Consider the following 24,279-nt stretch of genomic DNA (forward strand, 5'->3'; position numbering starts at 1 on the left):
TGGGCAGGCAGGCAGGCAGACAGACAGAGAGATGAGAACACATGGCAGCGGTCCCAGTGTGAGATCTGAACCACACTATGCACTCTAATAGGAGCCTAACAAGGTATTCATAAATGGGAAATTGCCTGGAGAGGAAGAAAGAAATATCACCTTTACTGAACAAACCCTCATCATTTTCTTTGTCTTGCTATGAGAGGCATTGGCATTTGAAAGATCCTTGGTCTTTTTTTCATTAAAGAAGTCATAGCAGACATGTAATTGTGCACTGAGGCAAGAGTCTTTAATCTTCTACAAGCTGTCTTGCCATTGCTTGTTTCGTACATATCATCCATTCAAACCCCATTTAACACATAGAAGGTATATTTAATGGCACTGGGGTTTAAGTCATCAAATTAGCACAAACTCAAGGCAGTGTTCAAAGACTTTTGTTAATATCAGTGTGTTTTTTGAATGGATTCACTATAACAAACATTGTCTCTTTTTCACATCTATGGTCCTGTATGGCTAAGTTGGTAGAGCATGTACTTGCAATGCCATGGTTCTGGATTTGATTCCTGGGCCCACCCATATGTAAAAATGTATACACGCATGAATGTAAGTCACTTTTGATAAACGTTTCTGCTAAATGGCAAATACTGCCTGTATATTATATATTACAACTATGGAGTAATATCATTACAGATGCTGTATCTTAGTTTGTTCATGCTGTTCTTGCATGAATTTCCTGCATAGCAGGAACAATTTCTATTTGTTTATTTGGATCCTCATTAGCTTTTGCAGAAGCAGCAGCTACTCTTCCTGGGGTCCATAAAAAAACACAAAACATAACAGGTAACTGTCACGATCGTCGTAGTGAGGAGACCAAGGCGCAGCGTGTTATGAATACATCTTCTTTAATGAAGGAAGAACACTGAACGAACTATACAAAACCACGATTGTGACAGCTATATAGAATTAGTGCAGCCACAGGCAACTAATACATAGACAATCACCCACAAATTACCCAGGGAATATGGCTGCCTAAATATGATTCCCAATCAGAGACAACGATAAACAGCTGCCTCTAATTGAGAACCAATCTAGGCAACCATAGACATGCAAAACACCTAGACTAGTAAACAACTCCATAAACAGGACAAAAACACAACAAACCACCCCTTGTCACACCCTGACCTAACCAAAATAATAAAGAAAACAAAGATAACTAAGGTCAGGGCATGACAGTAACAAAACACTAATACACTAATAGACAAGGAAAGTCACACAAATTTAAAATGCAAAAATATACAAACAATGCAACAAAAAAACAATACAAACAATACAACTAAAAAAGTACATGTGTTAAAGTGTGTCTGTGTGTTTGTGTTTGTGTTTGTGTGTGTTCCCTCACAGTCCCAGCCATTACATGAGTTGTTTTTAATCCATTTTTAAAGGTCATTTTGCTGTTTGCTTCAGTAATTGGAGATGGAAGGAAGTTTTAATGTGATCATGGCTCTGCATAAAACTGTGCATTGCAGTAAAAAAAATTGGACTTGCGGACTGTGAAGAGACCCCTGGTGACATGTCTTGTGAGGCAGGCATGGGTGTCTGAGCTGAACATTATTTAATTATGCAGACAATCTGGAATTTTCATCACAGTAATATTTATCATAAAAACTAGATGAGAAGCAGTTCATCTTTCATCAAGCCTCAACCAGGAAGACTGGCATGCATGTTGTTGATGTTAGTTCTGTATGTGCAGTTATTTAGGGCATGGCGTGCTGCTCGGTTTTGATTCAGGTGTAGCTTAGCTAGGTCTTTGTTTGCTGCATCTGACCATATTACAGGACAGTAATCAAGTGTGGACAAGACCAGAGCCTGAACAACTAGTAAAGTTTATTATTGTGTCAAAAATGCAGAACACCTTTTAATAACAGACATTCCCCTCCCCAGCTTCACAACAACATTGTCAATATGTCTTGCCGGTGACAATTGACCATACAATTAAAACTAGGAGTTTAGCTTTCTCAACTTGCTCACTGGTCACATCCTTTATGTACTACTCCAGTTGAGATTTAGGTCTTAGATAATTTTTTGAACCAAATACAATGCTTTTAGTTTTAGATGTATTTAAGACCAGTTTATTATTAATCACCCATTATGATACTGACTGTAACTCCTTATTCTGAATTTCAGTGAGCTCACTGGCTTTGGGTGCTGACATGTAGAGTGTGGAATCATCCTCATACATAGTCAATCTAGCTTTGTGTAAGGCCAGTGGCAAATCATTTATAAAAAATAGAGAAGATTAACGGCCCAAGGCAACTGCCTTGAGGGACACCGCACCGTACATATCTGATGTTAGAAAAGTTTCCATTGAAGAACACTGTCTGGGTTGTATTGGATAAATAACTCCACAACCACATGATGGCAGGTGATGTAAAGCTATAGCAAGTGAGTTTAAAAAATATGGCATTAGTCACAGTTAGAAACTTCCTCTCGAGAGGACACCTAGTTGCTAATGTTCAGGTCACCCAGAAAATAGACCTATCTCTTAACATCACACACATTATCAAGCATTGCACACATATTATCCAAATACTGACTGTTAGCACTTGGTGGCCTATAGCAGGACCCTGAAAAAGAGACTTTAGATGAGTCAGGTGAACTTGCAACTACAACACTTCAACAACATTTGACATGAGATCCTCTCTAAGCCTTACAAGCTTTGAACATATACAGTAACACCTCCCCCATAGCCATTCCTGCCTTTTCTGTAGATGTTATACCCCAGTATTGCTACTGCTGTATCATCAAAGGAATTATCTAAGTGAATTTCAGAGATGGCCAGTATATGAACGTTAAGCAAGTTATTGATTTCATTAAACTTATTTAAAGGCTACATTAACCCCCCTAGAGTCTATTGATTCACCTTGTGAGTCAATATAAGTAACATCATTTTAAAAAGCCACATCAATGTCAGTTTAACCTTATTTTTTAATTTTTTTTTTTTTTTTGAATTTTACCCCCCCCAATTTCGTAGTATCCAATTGTTGTAGTAGCTACTATCTTGTCTCATCGCTACAACTCCCGTACAGGCTCGGGAGAGACGAAGATTGAAAGTCATGCGTCCTCCGATACACAACCAACCAAGCCGCTGCTTCTTTAACACAGCGCACATCCAACCCGGAAGCCAGCCGCACCAATGCGCCGGAGGAAACACCGTGCACCTGGCCACCTTGGCTAGCGTACACTGCGCCCAGCCCGCCACAGGAGTCGCTGGTGCGCGATGAGACAAGGACACCCCTACCGACCAAGCCCTCCCTAACCCGGGCGACGCTAGGCCAATTGTGCGTCGCCCCACGGACCTCCCGGTCGCGGCCGGTTACGACAGAGCCTGGGCGCGAACCCAGGACTCTGATGGCACAGCTGGCGCTGCAGTACAGCGCCCTTAACCACTGCGCCACCCGGGAGGCAGTTTAACCTTATTTTTAAGGTTACAAATATTAATATGCGTTACTCTTAGCCCTTTCCTTGGTAGCTTATCGAAGATGGACATAATATGGAAACAACATAAATAAATGTGTGTGTGTGTGTGTGTGTGTGTGTGTGTGTGTGTGTGTGTGTGTGTGTGTGTGTGTGTGAGTGTGCGTGTGCGTGTGCGTGTGCGTGTGCGTGTGTGTGTGTGTGTGATCTTGGGCTGAAGCTACTGACACTGAGGCTCTTTCAATTTTACAAGGTTTTTGGGAGGGAGGGTGAACAATGAGCCTGTTGTAGCAGATGTAAGAAATGTTCCCATCAGTGGAGATTCCTCAGAGGTGGAAGGGCGGGACCATCCTCCTCAGTGCATTTCATAAAAATAAAAATTGTAAAACATTAAAAAGTTATCCTTTATAGATAAAGCTATACTAAATATATTCACGTCACCAAATAATTTATTAAAACACACTGTTTTGCAATGAAGGTCTACAGTAACCCCAACAGCACTTTCTGGGGTAGCACCAAGGTGTAGCCAGAGGACAGATAGTTTCCATCCTCCACTGGGTACATTGACATCAATACATAACATCAATCAATACAATTTACATCAGCAGATATCACAAAGCCCTAGAAAGGCAGGAACATAGGAAGAAACCTATAGAGGATCCAGGTTCTGAGGGGTGGCCAGTTATCTTCTGGCTGTGCCGGGTGAAGATTATAAAAGTACATGGCCAGGCCAGATTGTTCTTCAAGATGTTAAAAATGTCATAGATGACCAGCAGGGTAATAGTCACAGTGGTTGCAGAGGAAGCAACAGGTCAGTACCTCAGGAGTAAATGTCAGTTGGCTTTTTATAGCCGAGCATTCAGAGGTCAAGACAGCAGGTGTGACAGAGAGAGAGAAAAAGAGAGAGTCAAAAACAGCAGGTTTGGGACAAGGTAGCATGTCCAGTGAACAGGTCATGGTTCAGAGCTCTACCTTGGAGCAGCAGCACGACCAGGTGGACTGGGGACAGCCAGGAGTCATCAGGCCAGATATTACTGAGGCATGGTCCTAGGGCTCAGGGAGAGAGAATTAAAGGGAGCATATTTAAATTCACACAGGACACCAGATAAGACAGGAGAATTACACCAGATATAACAGACTGACCCAGCCCCCCGGCACATAGACTATTGCAGCATAGATATTGGAGGCTGAGACGGGGGGGACACTGTGGCCCCGTTCGACGATACCCCCGGACACAGGGAGGATACATCCCCAGCCCCCACACCACTAGAGGGATATCAACAGACCACCAACTTACTACCCTGAGACAAGGTTGAGTATAGTCCAGAAAGATCTCATCCACCTCACAAGCCCAAAGGAGTGCAAAACCGGACAGGAAGATCACGTCAGTGACTCAACCCACTCAAGTGACGCACCCTTCCTAGGGACGTCATGGAGGAGCGCTAGTAAGCCAGTGACTCAGCCCTGAGTGGAGAGAGGGGAGCCGTTCACCTTCGCACCTATGGGCCAGACTACACTCAATCATAGGACCTACTGAAGAGATGAGTCTTCTGTAAAGACTTAAAGGTTGAGCCCGAATCTGCAAATTCCGTAACAATGGACCTCTAGGATAAAAAAGCCCTGCCTCCAGCTGTTTGCTTAGAAATTCTAGGGACAATAAGAAGGTCTGCGTCTTGTGACTGTAGCGTACATGTACGGCAGGACCAAATGTGACCGACTGCCTTGATTCGATCTTATTTGGCAAATTTGGAAATTGTGTTTTTTACATTAGATAAAAGCAGAGACACAGAGCTACAACATTGTATATCAAATACTGCATTCGAGGAACAATGGGAAAGCAATTCTGCTTTGAAAGTTGATAAACATGTAACCTCACCTTTGAGAAAATGGCCTTTGAATGTTTTGGTACTGTCAGATATATGTGTATAGGTGGCAGGGAAGTCAGGCGCAGGAGAGTCAAACGGAGTGTAAAATGGAGTCTTTTAATAAATGTAACATGCTCCATAACACTAAATAGAAAAAATTAATATAAACAAATATGGGTACGAAGACCCACCTGGGTACGAAGACCCGGTACGAAGACACTACACTGACAATAAACAATCTCTGACAAAGACAAGAGGGGAAACAGAGGGTTAAATACACAACAGGTAATGAATGGGATTGAAAACAGGTGTGTGGGAAGACAAGACAAAACCAATGGAAAATGAAAATGGATCAATGATGGCTAGAAGACCGGTGACGTCGAACGCCGAGCACCGCCCGAACAAGGAGAGGCAACGACTTCGGCAGAAGTCGTGACAGGTACCTACTGGAGAGCTCTTCTTTGTCTACACCCAATCAACATCGTTCACACCTTCTTATCTTTAGCCCCACCCATCTCTTTAAGGGTTGATCCAAGCATTCTGTCCTAACAACAGCAATCAAGCACCCAAGCTAACTGGCTAATGTTGGCTAGCTTGCTAGCTTTTTGCAGACACAGATGAGAGAACAGTTCACTGACCATTTTACTCGCCCTAGCAGAGCTGGTTAGGCTGTTTTTATGTTATCCAGAGCATTAGTGACTGCAACTTGGCTGCTGGCAACGCTTTTCTGACAATGTTTACTGACACCGGCCATATTCACCGGGTGTTGAGCGTTGGTAAATTTGTCAGTTATTCTGCTGTCTTGAACACTCAAATGAGAGTGCTCTGAAATTGGAGTAGATAACTAGAGTGAATTTACCAGCTACATCTCTCAACAGTTGTCGAAGTGACAACTTGAAAGGAAAACGACTTTCTGTCAAAATTAGAAGCATGTAAAATCTGAAAATGTGAATAGCTAAACTATCTTACTCGTATACTTCATGGATGGATGCTTCATCCTCTCATGGATGCCATGGTTGCCCTTAGTTTGAAGATGTAATCCGTAGACAGGTGTTTTCTCCATCTCCTTAGCTATCATACTCTAATTCCACTGATTTCAAAACGCGGTCCTCCAGAAAGAACTTTGTACTGTAGATTAGAAGTAAAATCTTGAAATCAGCCCTAGCCTTAACAAGAAGCAGAGAGAGTAGAGAGGCTAGCACTAATATGACATTTTTTTTTAGTTCTCGTCAAGATTCTAGCAGCCGTGTTTAGCGGTAACTGAAGTTTATTTAGTGCTTTATCCATAAGAGGCAAATGGTTCTCACCCCCTTCCATAGATTTACACAATGAAAACTTCTGGAGGACATCCTCCAACCTATCAGAGCTCTTGTAGCATGAACTGACATGTTGTCCACCCAATCAAAAGATCACAGAATGAATGTAGTACTGAACGCATATGAGATATGAGACTTCTAGATAGCACTGCAGTGCATAAAATGTGGTGAGTAGAAAGACAATAGTTGATAGTTGTAGCGGGTTTACTAATGTGTTAGTTCTAGTAGCAATGTTGACTATGACGTAAGTTAATATGGTGACAACTATGTAGGCTGCGTGTAGCAGTTAGCAGTCATGGTATGAAGGTTTGGCTTGGAAAGGTTTTTTTGCCTGGTCACAGACAGCTGTTGTGTTGTGCACTGAAGCCCAAAAGTGAAGGGAAAAGGTGAGAGGCTGCGGGCTGCTATGAAAGGCTGCGGCTGCTGTGGCTGCTATGAAAGGGAACTGTGTTTGTGGGTGATCAGGGGTGTACTCATTCCACCAATTCTGTTGAAAAATATTTATTAAATGGAAAGCAAATGGAACACAACGAGGATAAACATACCTTAATTTGTCCAATAGGAACTTTAGTTTTTCAACTGTTTAGACTAAAGATTACACCCTAGATCAGGTAGATGCAGGCAAGAGTGTGCAAGGCGCTATTGAATGTGTCACTGTATGTTACCTTGACTACTCAAATATTTATCTTGAGCTGTGCACCTATGTTGTAAACTTTAATTCGTAGGCTAGATTGTAGCAACCTCATGATGGGTATAGGGAAATTTGAGTATGATTTAGTAGCCTAAACCTATTGATGTTACATTGTACTGAGTGGATGTAATATGAATAACAGTCATCTAATATGCTGTAATAGAAATAAGGCCATGCTCACAAAAAGGAAATAGTCTTCCCTAATCTTAAACGGCACCGACCGCCACTGGTTTCCATGCTCTTGGCAGCTTACATTTAAATAAAAGCAACAAACAGCAGGGATTTTGACAGCTACAAGCCCGGGACAATCCACGGTCCCAACCACAAGGGCTAACAGTTCAAATAAATATGCAATATCATTACAGTAGGCCTACTTTCAATTGGTGGGTGCAAAAATCCATACTCTGCTTTCCTTGACTTGCCTCGTCTTCATGACATTTCTGGCTATACCACCATTTTTTCTGCAGCTCGCTTTCCATACCTTCCATCTTTTTCTTGTGTCCCTCTGACATTTCTGAAAAGATCAGGGGAAGGTAGGAGTTGAGGAAATGTCAACTAAAGACCTGGACAGGGGAAAAAAGGAATCTAGAGATATAAATCTAGGAATCTATGATCACATGACAAAGAGTTAGTATGAGATAAGCATGTAAGACACCACTTTGGTGAGTATTCAAAGCTTGAGCATAGTAAGCAAGATAAAGGGGGTAGCCTTTGCATTAGATGGATGCCATCTAATGTAGTGGAGAGGGTAGCAAGTTTTAAGTTCCTCGGCATACACATCACAGACAAACTGAATTGGTCCACTCACACAGACAGCATCGTGAAGAAGGCGCAGCAGCGCCTCTTCAACCTCAGGAGGCTGAAGAAATTTGGCTTGTCACCAAAAGCACTCACAAACTTCTACAGATGCACAATCGAGAGCATCCTGTCGGGCTGTATCACCGCCTGGTACGGCAACTGCTCCGCCCTCAACCGTAAGGCTCTCCAGAGGGTAGTGAGGTCTGCACAACGCATCACCGGGGGCAAACTACCTGCCCTCCAGGACACCTACACCACCCGATGTCACAGGAAGGCCATAAAGATCATCAAGGACATCAACTACCCGAGCCACTGCCTGTTCACTCCGCTATCATCCAGAAGGCGAGGTCAGTACAGGTGCATCAAAGCTGGGACCGAGAGACTGAAAAACAGCTTCTATCTCAAGGCCATCAGACTGTTAAACAGCCACCACTAACATTGAGTGGCTGCTGCCAACACACTGACATTGACACTGACTCAACTCCAGTCACTTTAATAATGGGAATTGATGGGAAATGATGTAAATATATCACTAGCCACTTTAAACAATGCTACCTTATATAATGTTACTTACCCTACATTATTCATCTCATATGCATACGTATATACTGTACTCTATATCATCGACTGCATCCTTATGTAATACATGTATCACTAGCCACTTTAACTATGCAACTTTGTTTACATACTCATCTCATATGTATATACTGTACTCGATACCATCTACTGTATCTTGCCTATGCTGCCCTGTACCATCACTCATTCATATATCCTTAGGTACATATTCTTTATCCCCTTACACTGTGTATAAGACAGTAGTTTTGGAATTGTTAGTTAGATTACTTGTTGGTTATTACTGCATTGTCGGAACTAGAAGCACAAGCATTTCGCTACACTCGCATTAACATCTGCTAACCATGTGTATGTGACAAATAAAATTGTATTTGATTTGATTTGATTTGATTTGATAACTTCACGCTAAATTATTTTCAGAAGTATTCTGTAGCAAACAGCAATACTGCAATGCTGCTATGGCCTACAACTACTACTATATATATCTCAGCAGATCCCAGAACCCATCATTATGTTGGCTACTACAAGATAATAATACTTTCATTTATTCTATATAATTTTTTGAAATGTTGGCTAGTTCTACAGGTTACGAACCATGAACGCCATTCTATTCTATATTCTCTCTTCTCCTATGAACCCCGGCCCCATCTCCATTTAATGGCCAAACCCACCAAATAATTATTGAATTTCCTACTCCAGTTCCTGTTACATCCGGTTTCAGCACCACGGCTAGCTCCTTCCCGCATTGTCGTGATTTAGGTCGTGCACCCCTCTGCTTGTTTTGCGGAGCCAACTTCTGACTAAAGGCTGTTGGAGTTGTGATTTGAGACAGCTTTATGTTTTTTCTTTCCATGTTTCGCATTCGAGGTGGCTGACAGAAGGAGGACATAGGGAAGAGGATCTTCATCACAACGCACTGAGATGCATTGAACATCATGCAGTGACGGCACCTCACCAAATGTATTATTTACCTTTATTTTAGTGCTCAGCTCTGCAACGAAGATTGCAAGACGACACGTATAAGAGGAAGAAGACCATAGTGGAAAAGACAACCTGCATGTGAAAGTACTGGATCTGGTGCTATCGGAGGCAAGAGATGCAGCCTACAAGCAAGCTTCTGAGTCTCACCCTCCTCGTCTTGATGGGCACTGAACTCACCCAAGTAGGTTTATAAACGCCATTTTACTCCCCATTTAAGATACTTAAAACATGATTTGCGAATTATCCTACAGATTACCTAATTAAAGACGATGTATGCCTAGAGATTTAAATATATTATGATATAGAGACGATAAGGGGATTTCATCCCCCGAAAAATTTGATAAGCTCTTATGCGCATCCACCGAGGCATTTCTATAGCCAAACTGTATGCTATCTATTCCTGATTGTCTACAACACCAATTAGACAATCAATTAAATAGTCTAGGCTACATTGAAATATTTAAATTGTTGTTTCACATGCAATTCATCTAACTAATTATATATTATTTCCAATTATGTGTGAGATAATCGAAGTCAAAATCGGCGAGCAAAACGACTGAATGAAAGTTAATCACATGGCATTAGCAGTGAGAGCCTACTTGGAACTGAGACTTTGGGTAAATCTTGTTCAACTTTCACCCCATTGCGGAGTCCCTATCCCACTCAGGGGGTTATTGGTGTGACTATCCATATCCGCATGTCTGAAGACTTATTTTGGAGAAGTGAGAAGTGATACTATAGACAGCGAGCAAAAAAATTCATCAAATTAGTCAACTATTAATTTCACAGTGACAGAAGTAGGGCACTTTTACATACATAGATTAGTAACGCTGTTTTGAGAATATATATTAAACACGCTGATAACATGTGACTGCAGTTTCATTTAGTCAGGATTGTAGGCCTATTGGTTTAGTATGTCAGTGGAAAGGCTAAATAAGAAAGCTTAACAAGTATTGCATAAACCAGATTCTACCCCAATTTGTAACATGAATAGCCTAATCTCTTTACACTGATCCTACAGGAAGAAAGCTGCAAACCAAAATCATTCATCACAGCAATAATAAACTGCTATTTAAAATGGGAAACCATTTTTAAAAAACGAATAATTTTTGTTATGATTAATAGCTATGATTAATAACTGGTATTAATTTGTAATGCTGGTCTTCAGGAACATGCTCTTCTTAATATCTCAATTTTCTTTTCAAATAATTGTTTCTCTGTTCAGAGATGCTTTGCACTCCACGGTGACACAGCGCCTCCCCCTGGCTGCCACAATGCCACCTACTTTTCCGACAGTCTTGGACACCAACAGGGTGTTCAAGCTTTTTGTTCTAGCCCAGCACTAACACACTTGGTCATACACTAATCAACTGATCCTCAAACTCTGGATTAGTTGAATCAGGCATTTGGTGCTTTCAAATAGTCATGACAAATTGACATTCTTATTTACATTCCTGAAGCTGGTATGGCAGGCTATGTCACTACTACTAGGCTACACAGTATCTTACAAATGGGCGTGCAATATAATTTGTAACGACAAGGTGGCGGAATGTCCCTAGATATCCCTGCACGTGGTTGGTTAAGCAAAACAAGTCCATGAACAGCGATAGATATTATGCCTGCATGTGCCATTATTGCGCCACGGACTTTGTACACGCCTGATGTGAAGTCTGATGTTGTTTAAAATCTCTACCATTAATCAGATGTTCCAAGATTACGATTTTGGCGTTTTGTCTGTGAATAACTATATCAATATCTTGCATATCTTTATTGGATTAAATTAAACGTGATTGTACCTTGCTTTCGATAGCGCTTGTCGATGGTTGATGCTGATGAGTTTCAATGTGGTTGGACTAATCCAGTTATTCTCCCCATAGAGTCATCCAGCCACTGTTATTAAGTAACCTACACAATTAAGGCATTCAGTCTGAGAATGCCGTTTAGTTTAGGTTCGTTTGGGCTCGTTTCGTCTCAATTGCTTTTGTGGGGTTTCATGCTTAACTTGATTATATCACACATTGACTTCAAAGTCTGAAGTCATGTTATTTACATGTAGTATTCCCTAACATGAATATACTATTTTGTATTTGGTATAGAAGGTGGAAAGGTGCATAATGCTGTCTCGTTGTGGCAAACTCGAAAGCGTGGCACCACGTACTTTGGCTGACGGTTTATTGATCCGTGCTGGGTGGGCGGGGGGTATCCAGCGAATGGGAGAGGGGACTGAATTCCGTCATTTTATAAACTCGAGAGTGATTGCAGGATAACGGATTCACAGTTTAAAACAACCGCATTGGCCCATCATCACAGTCGTCTTTGAAGAGGGCAGAACCTCCACCTGTCATCCAAACATGTTCAAACCCAGACTGTCCGCTGTTGCAGCCATGCCGTTGCATCAAATGACTGGCAATGTTATTTGCCTAGTTAGTACTCCACTGGAATGTGTACAATGAAGATTTTGCTAATACGAAGAAAGCGCAGATATGTCGGTGCCTTTACTCAAGATTGGAGTGGTGCTTAGCACGATGGCTATGATCACCAACTGGATGTCGCAGACATTACCGTCCTTGGTGGGACTCAACACCACCAAGCTCTTGGTAGCGTCAGGAGGGAAAGCAGACCGGAGTACAGGCGTGAGTGACAGCTGATTCAGGAACCATTTGAAGCATGTACCCTACTGAGGACAAATTGCGCGTTTACATTTGTGCCAATAGCACGAATAAAAATAGTTTAACAAATGTATTAGTATGCGTATAATTGATCATGTTGGTTGTTAATTTAAAGAAAAAAACTGCTCTTGGTTGTACATCAAAAGAGAGGAAAATTGAGTGTAGTGACTATTGCCAAACGAGTAGGCCTATCCATGAACATATAATAAACTGCTAATAATTATGTTACTATTCCTGTTAACCTTGTGTAGGCCATACAACAACTTTCACATATTCTTTGCTAAATGGATGAATTTGATATACTGTAAATAAGTGTGGTAATGTGGTCCAATGATGGACAATAATAACAATTCTAAAACTGTGACTAATGTATTTTAATATAAAGAGCAACATTAGGCTCCATTATATATACTAACAGCTAATGTGGAATATTATATACATAATGAATCTTAGCATTATACGCTGCATGTCACTAATTGCCAGGGTATATCTAGAGCCATATTTCTATTCATATCTATATTGCTTTGGCTTCGTGTAGTGGTAAAACTTAAACCAATCCACATTTCAACCAGCCTCTGTATCTAATTATTACTCTGAAGGCGTGTTGCTAAGTAGGCAATGACTGTTTAATTAAATGACTCTACCTCATGACTTTATTGGAGGCTTGAAAATGTAACGGCACAGATTAAATCATGTTAAAACATTACAAGTACTAGATTATGACTTTAATATTATCACAATCTATCAAAAGCTATTTGAGTAGATTTACAAAGATGTTTTCCTCAATTTGATGTTATATCCTTTTGCCAGCCCCTTTGTCTTCAGAGTGTGGACAGTCTGTTTGATTGTTGAAGATTAGGGTGGAGCATACTGCAAGGTTCAAAACTACAGATGCCATTTTGCGTAATCATACTCCATCATCTTGGAACAAGGTTATGTATATCCCTGTGGTGAAATGATTCCGCTTCAAACTAGCACAAATTCTCTGCAGAGATCATGATTTTTGTTCAAACCTCCCAAAATGTAATTATATTGTTTGGTAAGCGAATGTGTTTTAGAAATTAGTAGTGATGTGGTGCGACTAGTGATGTGGTGTATCTTAAACTACTGAGCTAAAGTGAGCTTTGCCAAGCCAAGCCAAACCGAGCTGGACTGTACTGGCCTGGTAAACCATTCTCCACAGTTGCTGAAACGGTGCTGGAAAGGACAATGTGAAGAAAAAAAAATGTCAGAGCCAGTACAGTATGGTATGGAAATGGAAATACTGTCACATCCCATCATTACACGAATAACCCTTTTCCATTCATCTCTCCCTGTCTGGCCCCGTCTTTGTCTGTCTGTCTGTCTGTCTGTCTGTCTGTCTGTCTGTCTGTCTGTCTGTCTGTCTGTCTGTCTGTCTGTCTGTCTGTCTGTCTGTCTGTCTGTCTGTCTGTCTGTCTGTCTGTCTGTCTGTCTGTCTGTCTGTCTGTCTGTCTGTCTTATCATCTCTCTCCCTGTCTGTGTGTCTCTCTCGTAGGTGCTGCCAGCCAACCCCGAGGAGTCATGGCAGGTGTACAGCTCAGCTCAGGACACAGAGGGCCGCTGTGTATGCACCGTGGTGGCGCCTCAACAGACCATGTGCTCGCGGGACGCCAGGACCAAACAGCTCCGGCAGCTGCTAGAAAAAGTAACCACCCATGTAGCATGACGTACTACTGTACCCATTACCTCCTGTTATCAGAGTTCCACTAGAACAAACACCATTCACCAGTTGCACCACGAATACCATGACATCTTCTTTTCAGCAGTAACAGCCTATGGACAGAGGACAGGAGTCACTCACTTGTATGGTTCCTTGAGAACAGCAATTCAGTTCACCCTACAGGATTTTGCCGATATTAATTCCCCATCATCATCATTTCATACACTACCGTTCAAAAGTTTGGGGCCACTTAGAAATGTCCATGTTTTTGAAAGAAAAGCACATTTTTTGTCCATTAAAATTACATCAAATTGATCAGAAATACAGTGTAGACATTGTTAATGTTACAAATGACGAATGTAGCTGGAAACTGAACATTTTTAATAGAATACCTACATAGGTGTACCGAGGCACATTATCAGCATCCATCACTCCTGTGTTCCAATGGCACGTTGTGTTAGCTAATCCAAGTTTATCATTTTAAAAGACTAATTGATCATTAGAAAACCCTTATGCAATTATGTTAGCACAGCTGAAAACTGGCCTTCTTTACACTAGTTGAGTATCTGGAGCATCAGCATTTGTGGGTTCAATTACAGGCTCAAAATGGCCAGAATCAAAGACCTTTCTTCTGAAACTCATCAGTCTATTCTTGTTCTGAGAAATGAAGGCTATTCCATGCGAGAAATTGCCAAGAAACTGAAGATCTCGTACAATGCTGTGTACTACTCCCTTCACAGAACAGCGCAAAATGTCTCTAACCAGAATAGAAAAAGGAGTGGGGGCCCCGGTGCACAACTGAGCAAGAGGACAAGTACATTAGAGTGTCTAGTTTGAGAAACGGGCACCTCACAACTCCTCAACTGGCAGATTCATTAAATAGTACCCGCAAAACATCAGTCTCAACGTCAACAGTGAAGAGGCGACTCCGGGATGCTGGCCTAGTCATTTACAACATTAACAATGTCTATACAGTTTTTCTGATCATTTTGATGTTATTTTAATGGACAGAAAATGTGCTTTTCTTTCAAAAACCAGGACCCCAAACATTTGAACGGTAGTGCATGATCTGACATTGTCTTATACAGTAGACTTGTTTGGAGGCCAGGTGTTGCACAAATGTGGCACCTTGATGGGGAATAACCGTTAGTCCATGTTAGCATACTCTCAATCCCTATCCCGGATGTAGATCTTTCTGATTCGCTTGCTCTTCAAGTCCACATAACAGTATGTTGCTCTTGAGCACTTGAATCACTGTAATGTCTGGCTTGGCACATTAGAGATTACAGTGGCACTTTTTGCAGTCAGTCATCCATAGCATATCTACAATTAATTGTGCAATGCACCAACATTTTATGTTGGGAAGACCCTAAAACACTAAATGCAAACCCAGGTAAAACAAGGATTCTTAGTATATTTGGGGCTGTATTTAGGTCTTTATTGTCTTTATTTTTTTTTATTGTTTCCTATGTGTTAGGTCCAGAACATGACCCAGTCTATCCAGGTGCTGGACCAGCGGACCCAGAGAGACCTGCAATACGTGGAGAGAATGGAGGTCCAGCTGAAAGGTCTGGAGACCAAGTTTAAACAGGTGGAGGAGAACCACAAACAGAACATTGCCAGGCAATATAAGGTATGTCAACATTGCTCTTACATAGACAACATTGTACAAAGAGATGTCCTCTAAGTGGAGTTATGGGTCTATATCTGTCATGCGTCTCAGAGTAGAAGTGCTGATGTAGAACCAGGTCCTTCGTGTCTATATAATGTTATTCATAAAGGCCTAAAAGTCCAAACTGATCCTAGATCGGCACTACTACTCTGGGAAGCATGATACATACAGCCTCTGGTGTAAATGAAACCCTTACACCTAAATGCTTGTCCCTGCAAATAAAAATAAACGTCATGAACTACTCTGATGACGTTTATGTTTGTTTGTGTGTGTGTGTTTGTGTGTATCTATCCATCTATCCTCACATGTTTATGCCATGTTCTGTCATGAACATCCCTGGGAGTGATGACCCTTGCACGTTTTGTGTGTATATTAGATAGGCTAGTGAGTTAGATTATTCGACACTCAACAGTATCTAATTTTCTTTGCTTGCAGGGCTAACTTTAGGAAATTATAAAGCTGCAGAGACTGAAGAGGCAGTTCAATCCCAGTGTTCTATCCCTGAACTTGACCAATGACTATTTGCATCATGCATTCTATTTGAAATATAGCACCTTTTTCACCCTCTGACCTTCACTGCTCTTTGCATTTCTGCATGTTACTGTAGATGCATTCCATTAATAGATTTTGTTCGTTTTTTTATTATTTTCATTACATTTTTATTTCATTCCATATCTCGTTAAATGTAGTATATACATACCTGGTTTACTACAGAGAAAACGTTGTATGTGACATGAAAGCGTGTAACCCTAAGATGTTGCATTTTAAAAGGTGAAAATAAAATATTTTCCCAAATTGTTTTTGGTGTGCCGAGGACTTGTTTCATGCTGCTTATGTTTGGGATGTTGTCACATCCGCTCATGATACTGTTGGATGTGTTAGGTCCACTCTGCACTCACCATAGGGAGATAGCCAGAGTAGGGCAAGACAAGTGTGGCACATCCATTTGCTCGCATAACACTGAACTAAGCCTATTTTAACCTTTCAGGCAATAAAAGCGAAAATGGAGGAACTTAGACCATTGATACCAGTGTTGGAGGAGTACAAAGCTGATGCAAAATTGGTATTGCAGTTTAAAGAGGAAATCCAGAATCTGACGTCTGTGCTAAATGAACTCCAGGAGGAGATTGGAACCTATGACTACGAGGAGCTACAAAACAGAGTGTCAAATCTTGAAGAGAGGCTTCGTGCGTGCATGCAAAAATTAGGTAGGCTCAGATAACACCGAAACACCCCCATTTGCTTCCTTGTGCAAGGGGCCAATCAGAGCTACAGTAGTTATTCTTCTCACACCAGCAGATCTCTATCTATCCACCACACCTACATGTTCTACCCCTACAGTATATCAGCTTTAACATACTCAGTTATTCTGTCATGTTAGGGAATCAAAGATGCCTTGACTACACCTATTCCTATTCATACTCCTACATGTACTTACATGCCTACTGCAAATCAAATCAAATGTTATTGGTCACGTACACATGGTTAGCAGATGTTAATGCGAGTGTTGTGAAATGCTTGTGCTTCTAGTTCCGACAGTTCAGTAATATCTAACAAGTAATCAAACAAATTCACAACGACTACCTCATACACACAAATCAATGCATCAATGCTTAACAATGTTGTTGATGAAAAAAGAGATTGTCCTCATACAGTATGTCAAGTTAGCCACTATTTAAACACGTTAGGATTTAGAGTTGTTAACGGGTGATTTGAGTTACATTTTGCTAATGTAATACTATTTAGTCAAAATTACATCACTAGCACATCATGTCATCTCTAATGAGATTATGTTCACTTCTTGACTAAAAGCTACACACCATTGTAGCGGCAGTCATCTAAAAATAGTGACAGGATATAACAACTGACAGATTACTTATTTCAGTAATCTCCTTGTTGCATTGGGTTGTTCACGGGAAGGAATATAGATACAAAGCCTACCTGTCACCATGTTTCTTTGATTGATGTCAAAAATAAGTGAAAGGTTGAAAGTACAGATGTAGGATCTTAATTTGAGACAGTTTGCAACAAGACATTTTAATTATTATATGGATTGCAATTTATTTACATTTTTGTAGGGGTTGATACATTTTTGGTAAAGGAATATCAAGTCTGAAACGTCCAAGTGGACATTTGGTTACTACAAACAGGAAATTACAAACTTCAGAAGCCCTTTTAAACATCAAATACACAACAATATTTTTGCAGGAAAGTTATTCTGCGACAGGGTGATCAAATTAAGATCCTACATCTGTAGATGAAAGGCTGGTACAAAATGCATGTTTAAAAAAACATTAGCAGGTAAAATGTAAAAGAAATAGACTGGTAAGGAATGAGACCGAGGGAAGACAACATGCATTGAAGTCAGTTTCCTTCGGGCAACTATATGATTCCATTATCAAGCCAGCTACATGCACTGTTGGTAGCATTGACTGTTAGGATGCTGATTGTACCAATAGGAAAACATAGACCCTGTAGAGAGGGAGAATAGCTAATGTGCTGGCAAATTCCTAGAAATGTAAGAATGTCTCACTCCAATATAAGAGGATTATCCACTTTTGTTTCAAGTGCTCAGCTTTAACTTTCCAAGTACTATAGCAATGGGAGATAGTGTTCCGTACTATGTAACTCTTGCTATCTAAGAAGAATGGGGGCTGCTACTTTTTTCTGGATGTGAAGTGAGGGGGAGGTGTGAGTGTGAATTGACTCAAAATGTAATATTGCACTTACTGTCCCTGTTTTTAATATAGCATTTGTAGAGGAGAGTAATTGAGTGTGTGCTTTATGTAAAAACAGAAAAGTATGTTTCCATTATTCATAGTTATCATTTATCTATGCTATTGAATTGATACTGTTGTACAGAGACCACGAGACCAAAGTTAGTGAGCCAACGTTGATTCTGAGGCACAGAAATAGATTGCAGGAGGACTAGATTCTGGCATACACATATATACAGTATCTACACAGTTCTTGCTAGAGAGCCCTTCAGCTAAAACACGAATGTCAAAACCTGAAGAAATCACTGAACTGATCACTAGAATGCAATACTAAAGCTGGATTTGTCATCATAAACAAGTCATATTGAAAATGTAATTTTCAACATAGTTATATATCAGGTATAGCTGGTAGATCAAGGTCACTGACCTATGCAGGCAGACACACACACACACACACACACACACACACACACACACACACACACACACACACACACACACTGTTTTCCAACCTATAGACAGCATTGATATTACAGAGATAAATGCAGTATCTTGCATTGTGTCTTTGGCTCTTGCAGCATGTGGGAAGCTGACAGGAATCAGCGATCCAATCACAATTAAGACGTCTGGATCAAGGTTTGGATCCTGGATGACTGACCCCCTGGCACCTGAGGATGACACTAGGGTAGGTCTGCTTCTGCAATACCTATCATATTTATTATACAGTATAAACATAAAACAGAGTCAGCGAAAACATGTTTTGTTAATTATGCAATTGTGAGGAACCTCAGGAAAGATAAAATATCAGATGTAAGATGTTAGCTAGCAATGTAGCATAAATCATGTTTGAATTACCCAATTACTCAAGTTTTCACCAAAATGGACCCCATTAGAACCTCAGTAATGTGTTTTCATGCCTCACTGTCTGGGATTAGCTCACCGGCACCACAACAATGGGAGGTATTTGCATCTCCGGGTTGTCATTGCAGTAAGATAAGTCATTCTAGGGATAATTGGTGTCTGATATTATTTATACTATGTGGTGTCTGATATTATGTCTGATAAGAGATGAATCCAAGGATTGGATGAGCGTTTTGTTTTACTAAAATATTAAAATATCACTCGTTATCATGCATAACTTTTATTCTTGTGTTCATTAAGGAATACCACTGACATTCATTCTTTTCATGAATCCAGATGAAAGCTATGATCCCTTATTGATGTCACTTGAGACAGGTTAAAGGATAATTTTCTTAAGCCTTGAGACAATTGAGACATGGATTGTGTGCCATTCAGAGTGTGAATGGGCAAGACAAAAGATTTAAGTGCCTTTGAATGGGGTGTGATAGTAGGTGCCAGGCGCACCGGTTTGTGTCAAGAACGGCAACACTCCAAATCTGAGAGATCAGAGATAAATTGAGTCATCCGCACTGGCTCTCAATGATTGATGAGGGTCGAAGCCCCGGCTTTGTAGAGAAAGTCTGTCTGGGAAAACTTTGATATCCTTAATTTAATCTCAGGGTTACAGCAGAAAGACCACAAGCGCTCCATGATTTGATATTACAGGAAGGCTTTAGAAGAACATTTGCAATAACACACTGTACCTGAGAATGACAAATCTTTAATGCTCTTGTATTCATATCCAGGTGTGGTACATGGACGGCTACCACAACAACCGATTTGTGCGGGAGTACATGTCCATCTACGACTTTATGAATTCCGACAACTTCACGTCTCACCGCCTCCCCCACCCGTGGTCGGGCACGGGTCAGGTGGTCTACAACGGCTCCATCTACTTCAACAAGTTCCAGAGCCACACCATCATCAAGTTTGACTTCAAGACCTCCGTCATCAGCAAGTCACGCCAGCTGGACTATGCCGGCTACAACAACATGTACCACTACTCCTGGGGAGGCCACTCGGACATCGACCTCATGGTGGACGAGGGCGGGCTCTGGGCCGTCTATGCCACCAATCAGAACGCGGGGAACATTGTCATCAGCAAACTGAACCCCAACACCCTGCAGATCGTCAAGAGCTGGACCACCAATCACCCCAAGAGGAGCGCAGGAGAGGCCTTCATGATCTGTGGTACGCTATATGTCACCAATGGCTACTCCGGTGGGACCAAGGTGTACTATGCCTTCAGCACCAACTCGTCCACCTACGAGTACATTGACATACCGTTCCAGAATAAGTACTCTCACATCTCCATGCTGGACTATAACCCTAAAGACAGAGCGCTGTATGCGTGGAATAATGGTCACCAGGTGCTGTACAATGTTACCTTGTTCCACGTCATTCGCTCCGAGCAGGAGCAGTAGATAGCTAGCCATGCTGTGACCTTCTAATTCTACGGCAGACCTGGGTTCAAATACTATTTGATTACGTTCAAATATTTTTTAGCATTTGCTTTAGCCTGCTTGGAGTGTAAGATGGGCGGGGTTTGTAGTTTTGCAACAGTTACATTGGTTCCATTGCACCAGGCAAGCTCAATCAACCTTGGCTAGATCAACTGAATTTGAACACAGGTCTGGTCCACAGATTTTTCAAAGTAGGGGAGATATGTAACTCAAATCAAAGTTTATTGGAAATGTACGCAGATGTGCAGATGTAATCACAGGCGCAGCAAAATACTAAGTGCTTCTAGCTCAGGGTTCACCAAACTAGGTCCTCGGGACCCCAAGGGGTACACATTTTGTTTTTTCCCTAGCACTACAAAGCTGATTCGAATAATCAACTAATCATCAGATTTGATCATTTGAATCAGCTGTGTAGTGTTAGGGCAAAAAACAAAACCTGCACCTCTTGGGGTCCAGAGGACTTGAGTTTGGGAAACGCTGTGTAACGCCAACAGTGTAGTAATATTTAGCAATAAAAAATAAATACACACATAATCCAGAAACATTTAAATACATTAAGAAATTAAGAAACATGAGAACGAGCAATGTCAGAGACCGGAATATAAATATATATACATATAATGGTGTCTAAAGACAGTACGGGCAGTATATGATTAGAAAACGTGTGTACAGCAGTAGTTATATAGGATGAGCCATGACTAGAATACAGTATATACATATAAAGTGGGTAGAACAGTATGTAAACATTATTAAAGTGACCAGTGTTCAATGACTGTATAGGGGCTGTAGTCTCTAAGGTGCAGGGTAGAGTACTGTGGAAGTAGAGAAGTATCCTGTATGTTACTCAGTAACAAGAAATAAAGTACATCATGATATATAATGTGTAGAAGGTATAGAAACAGAATGTAAGAACAGGTACCGAAAAGGTAATGCCTTTCTTGATTTAGATGACTTCAAAAGTCTTATATTGATTGTGTTTTTATGGAATTACCCACTCTTGACTTCTTTCATCACAGAGGAATAGTGCAGCCTAATGTATCGTAGTGTAGAATTGAATTACTCTAGAAGCTGAAGGGATATGAAATCCTGGGCCTTGTTGATCAAACTATATTAAACCAAACTGTGGGACACAACACACAATCATGACCACTTTCCCCAGGTGGGTGCTACTCATTGGTGGTGGCTGAGGTCACGTTTCCCCTAAACATCTGGAAAAGCTCTATATAACAATACATTTATGTATTAGAGTGAATTAATTCAGTAATTATAATTACTGGAACAGATAGTAAAAGTTGTCAAATGGAGCAGCCATTTACCATGTAACTCGATACCTGCATCTTTAAATGTGGAGAGAGACTACTGTAGTGATCATCATAACGCAGAGCCATGTTTCGTTTTTTGTTGAATTTTTACCCCTTTTTCTCCCCAATTTTTTGTGGTATCCAATTGTTTTAGTAGCTACTATCTTGTCTCATCGCTACAACTCCCGTAATGTCTCGGGAGAGACGAAGGTTGAAAGTCATGCGTCCTCCAACACACAACCCAACCAAGCCGCACTGCTTCTTAACACAGCACGCATCCAACCCCCGGAAGCCAGCCGCACCAATGTGTCGGAGGAAACACCGTACCTGGCAACCTTGGATAGCGTGCACTGCACCCGGCCCGCCGCAGGAGTCGCTGGTGCGCGATGAGACAAGGATATCCCTACCGGCCAAGCCCTCCCTAACCCGGACGACGCTAGGCCAATTGTGCGTCGCCCCACGGACCTCCCGCAGCCGGTTACGACAGAGCCTGGGCGCGAACCCAGGGTCTCTGCTGGCGCTGCAGTACAGCGCCCTTAACCACTGCGCCACCCGGGAGGCGAGCCATGTTTCTTATTTCTATTAACATTAACCCATAATGGTATCCCCATGCGTTGGTAGCAAAATATCTGTTTGGAACAGGTGTAATGACACCTCATAACACACCTCAAAGTATTCTGTCTTTCCTGCGCAATACGTCCTCTCAGGAACCAACACAACACAACCACTCATTTGCATGGGATCACCTGTAGGTACATTGTAGGATCTGAGTATGATTGATAAATGAGGCCCAATGGACCACAGTGTAAAGAATCTAGTCAATGACAATACCGTATATCTGGGAACACAGACTACAGACAGTTAAGGCAAAGACTGTTGGAAGCACCCTGTTTCATTAATGTTTCTTTGTGGTGTGTATCTTCTTTTTGCATGGGCATTTTTACCAAACAAAATGGTTCCCTTCTCTGGATGTATTTTGCAATATTATGACGCTGTTGTACAGGAGACTAGTCTAGCATTGCTAGGAGGCAGGCTTTTTACTTTCTTATTGTCATTGGGGTTGATATACAGTATGTTATTATTGTTGGTATTGATATTTACTGTGATAGCCTGTCTTTGTAGATTGTAATTGTATTTGACGAGCTTGTATATTTCTGTCAGGCAAAAAAAAAAACGACTCTGTAACGATCACGAGAATGTGCAAACGATGTACCTATGAGCCAGTGAAGTATCCATTGGCAATTTTTTTTTATTTGACATCACAAATCTTCTGTCTGTTTCTTAGAGTGATAAATTGTGACATTTTATTCTGTTGAGCTTGCATATGTATCTGCAACACCATTCATATTAATAAACATGAGCTTTGTTCTACAATTGACTCTTTGTCCTAGAAAATAAACTTCTGAATAAGATGACTTTCCTCAATCAAACCCATTTCTGCAATGCATCTGTAAAATGCAGATTTTTTTTTTTGTCTCACAGATTTTGAAACAAGTGCTTCACATCTCATTGCATTATCCAAACGACGTATGCAACTGTTTGGTCAATGGAGTATAGGACACAAAAACGCAGTACAACCCAGAACATGAAAGGAGAGGAAAGAAAGCACATTAAAGTAATTTCGCTATTGTTGCTCATCTGGATCCACCATTCCCTCTCCATGGCAACAGAGGTACACTGCAATAACCTCTTCCCTCTGGCAGCACGGAACAGCTGGTCTGGATACAGCGCCGTACATCGCTGACTGAGCTTCAGCCACAAAACACAACACACTTAATTAGCTCTCCACACTTCTCCCAACGCTGAGAAAATGATTGGTTTCGCTCCGACAATAATGATGATGAACAATGCAGAAGCAACAAGGCCTGTAAAAGAAGACATCACATACCAGAGTCTCTAGCTCCAAGTTGTTGCACACCATATGGGAATGAAGAATCTGGAGGTAAGATGTTTATCTTGACGGAGGTAGCCCACTTTGGTTAGTACAGTGGTATTACTGATGCTCCATGAATTCAGTGCAATCATCTCTTTCTCTAGTAAGAATACTGTGATGCTATAATCCTTCTGAATATAATCATTGTACTCATTCTTTAGCTACTGCATGCTGACTGAACTCCAACGGGCTATTCTAAATTTGCTGTACTGTACAGTACTATACTATACTATTCCACATCCTCATATTCTGGC

The 24,279-nt window shown here is 41.1% G+C and overlaps 1 protein-coding gene across 2 annotated transcripts; it reads left to right on the forward strand.

The window, feature by feature from the left end:
- Nucleotides 1-9,466: 9,466 nt before the first annotated feature.
- On the forward strand, nt 9,467-23,439 carry LOC139390045 (noelin). Of its 2 annotated transcripts, none has more exons than XM_071137158.1 (6): nt 9,467-9,870; nt 13,875-14,024; nt 15,517-15,672; nt 16,700-16,919; nt 19,007-19,113; nt 20,075-23,439. In XM_071137158.1, exons 1-6 carry the CDS (start codon nt 9,805-9,807, stop codon nt 20,750-20,752), a joined length of 1,377 nt encoding a protein of 458 aa, XP_070993259.1. In that variant the 5' UTR covers nt 9,467-9,804; the 3' UTR covers nt 20,753-23,439. The 2 variants fall into 2 exon arrangements, with proteins under 2 accessions (XP_070993259.1, XP_070993258.1); XM_071137157.1 differs by lacking the exon at nt 9,467-9,870 and adding an exon at nt 12,021-12,322.
- The last annotated feature ends 840 nt before the right edge of the window (nt 23,440-24,279 follow it).

This window comes from Oncorhynchus clarkii, chromosome 30 (genome assembly GCF_045791955.1).
Source record: "Oncorhynchus clarkii lewisi isolate Uvic-CL-2024 chromosome 30, UVic_Ocla_1.0, whole genome shotgun sequence".
Taxonomy (NCBI): Eukaryota; Metazoa; Chordata; class Actinopteri; order Salmoniformes; family Salmonidae; genus Oncorhynchus; species Oncorhynchus clarkii.

What these genes read in the sequence shown, in the direction of transcription:
- LOC139390045 (XM_071137157.1), top strand. Translation starts at nt 12,173, where the DNA reads ATGTCGGTGCCTTTACTCAAGATTGGAGTGGTGCTTAGCACGATGGCT. An exon ending in TGCGTGCATGCAAAAATTAG is followed by an intron (nt 16,920 to 19,006) that starts GTAGGCTCAGAT and finishes TGGCTCTTGCAG; the next exon opens with CATGTGGGAAGCTGACAGGA. An exon ending in CACCTGAGGATGACACTAGG is followed by an intron (nt 19,114 to 20,074) that starts GTAGGTCTGCTT and finishes ATTCATATCCAG; the next exon opens with GTGTGGTACATGGACGGCTA.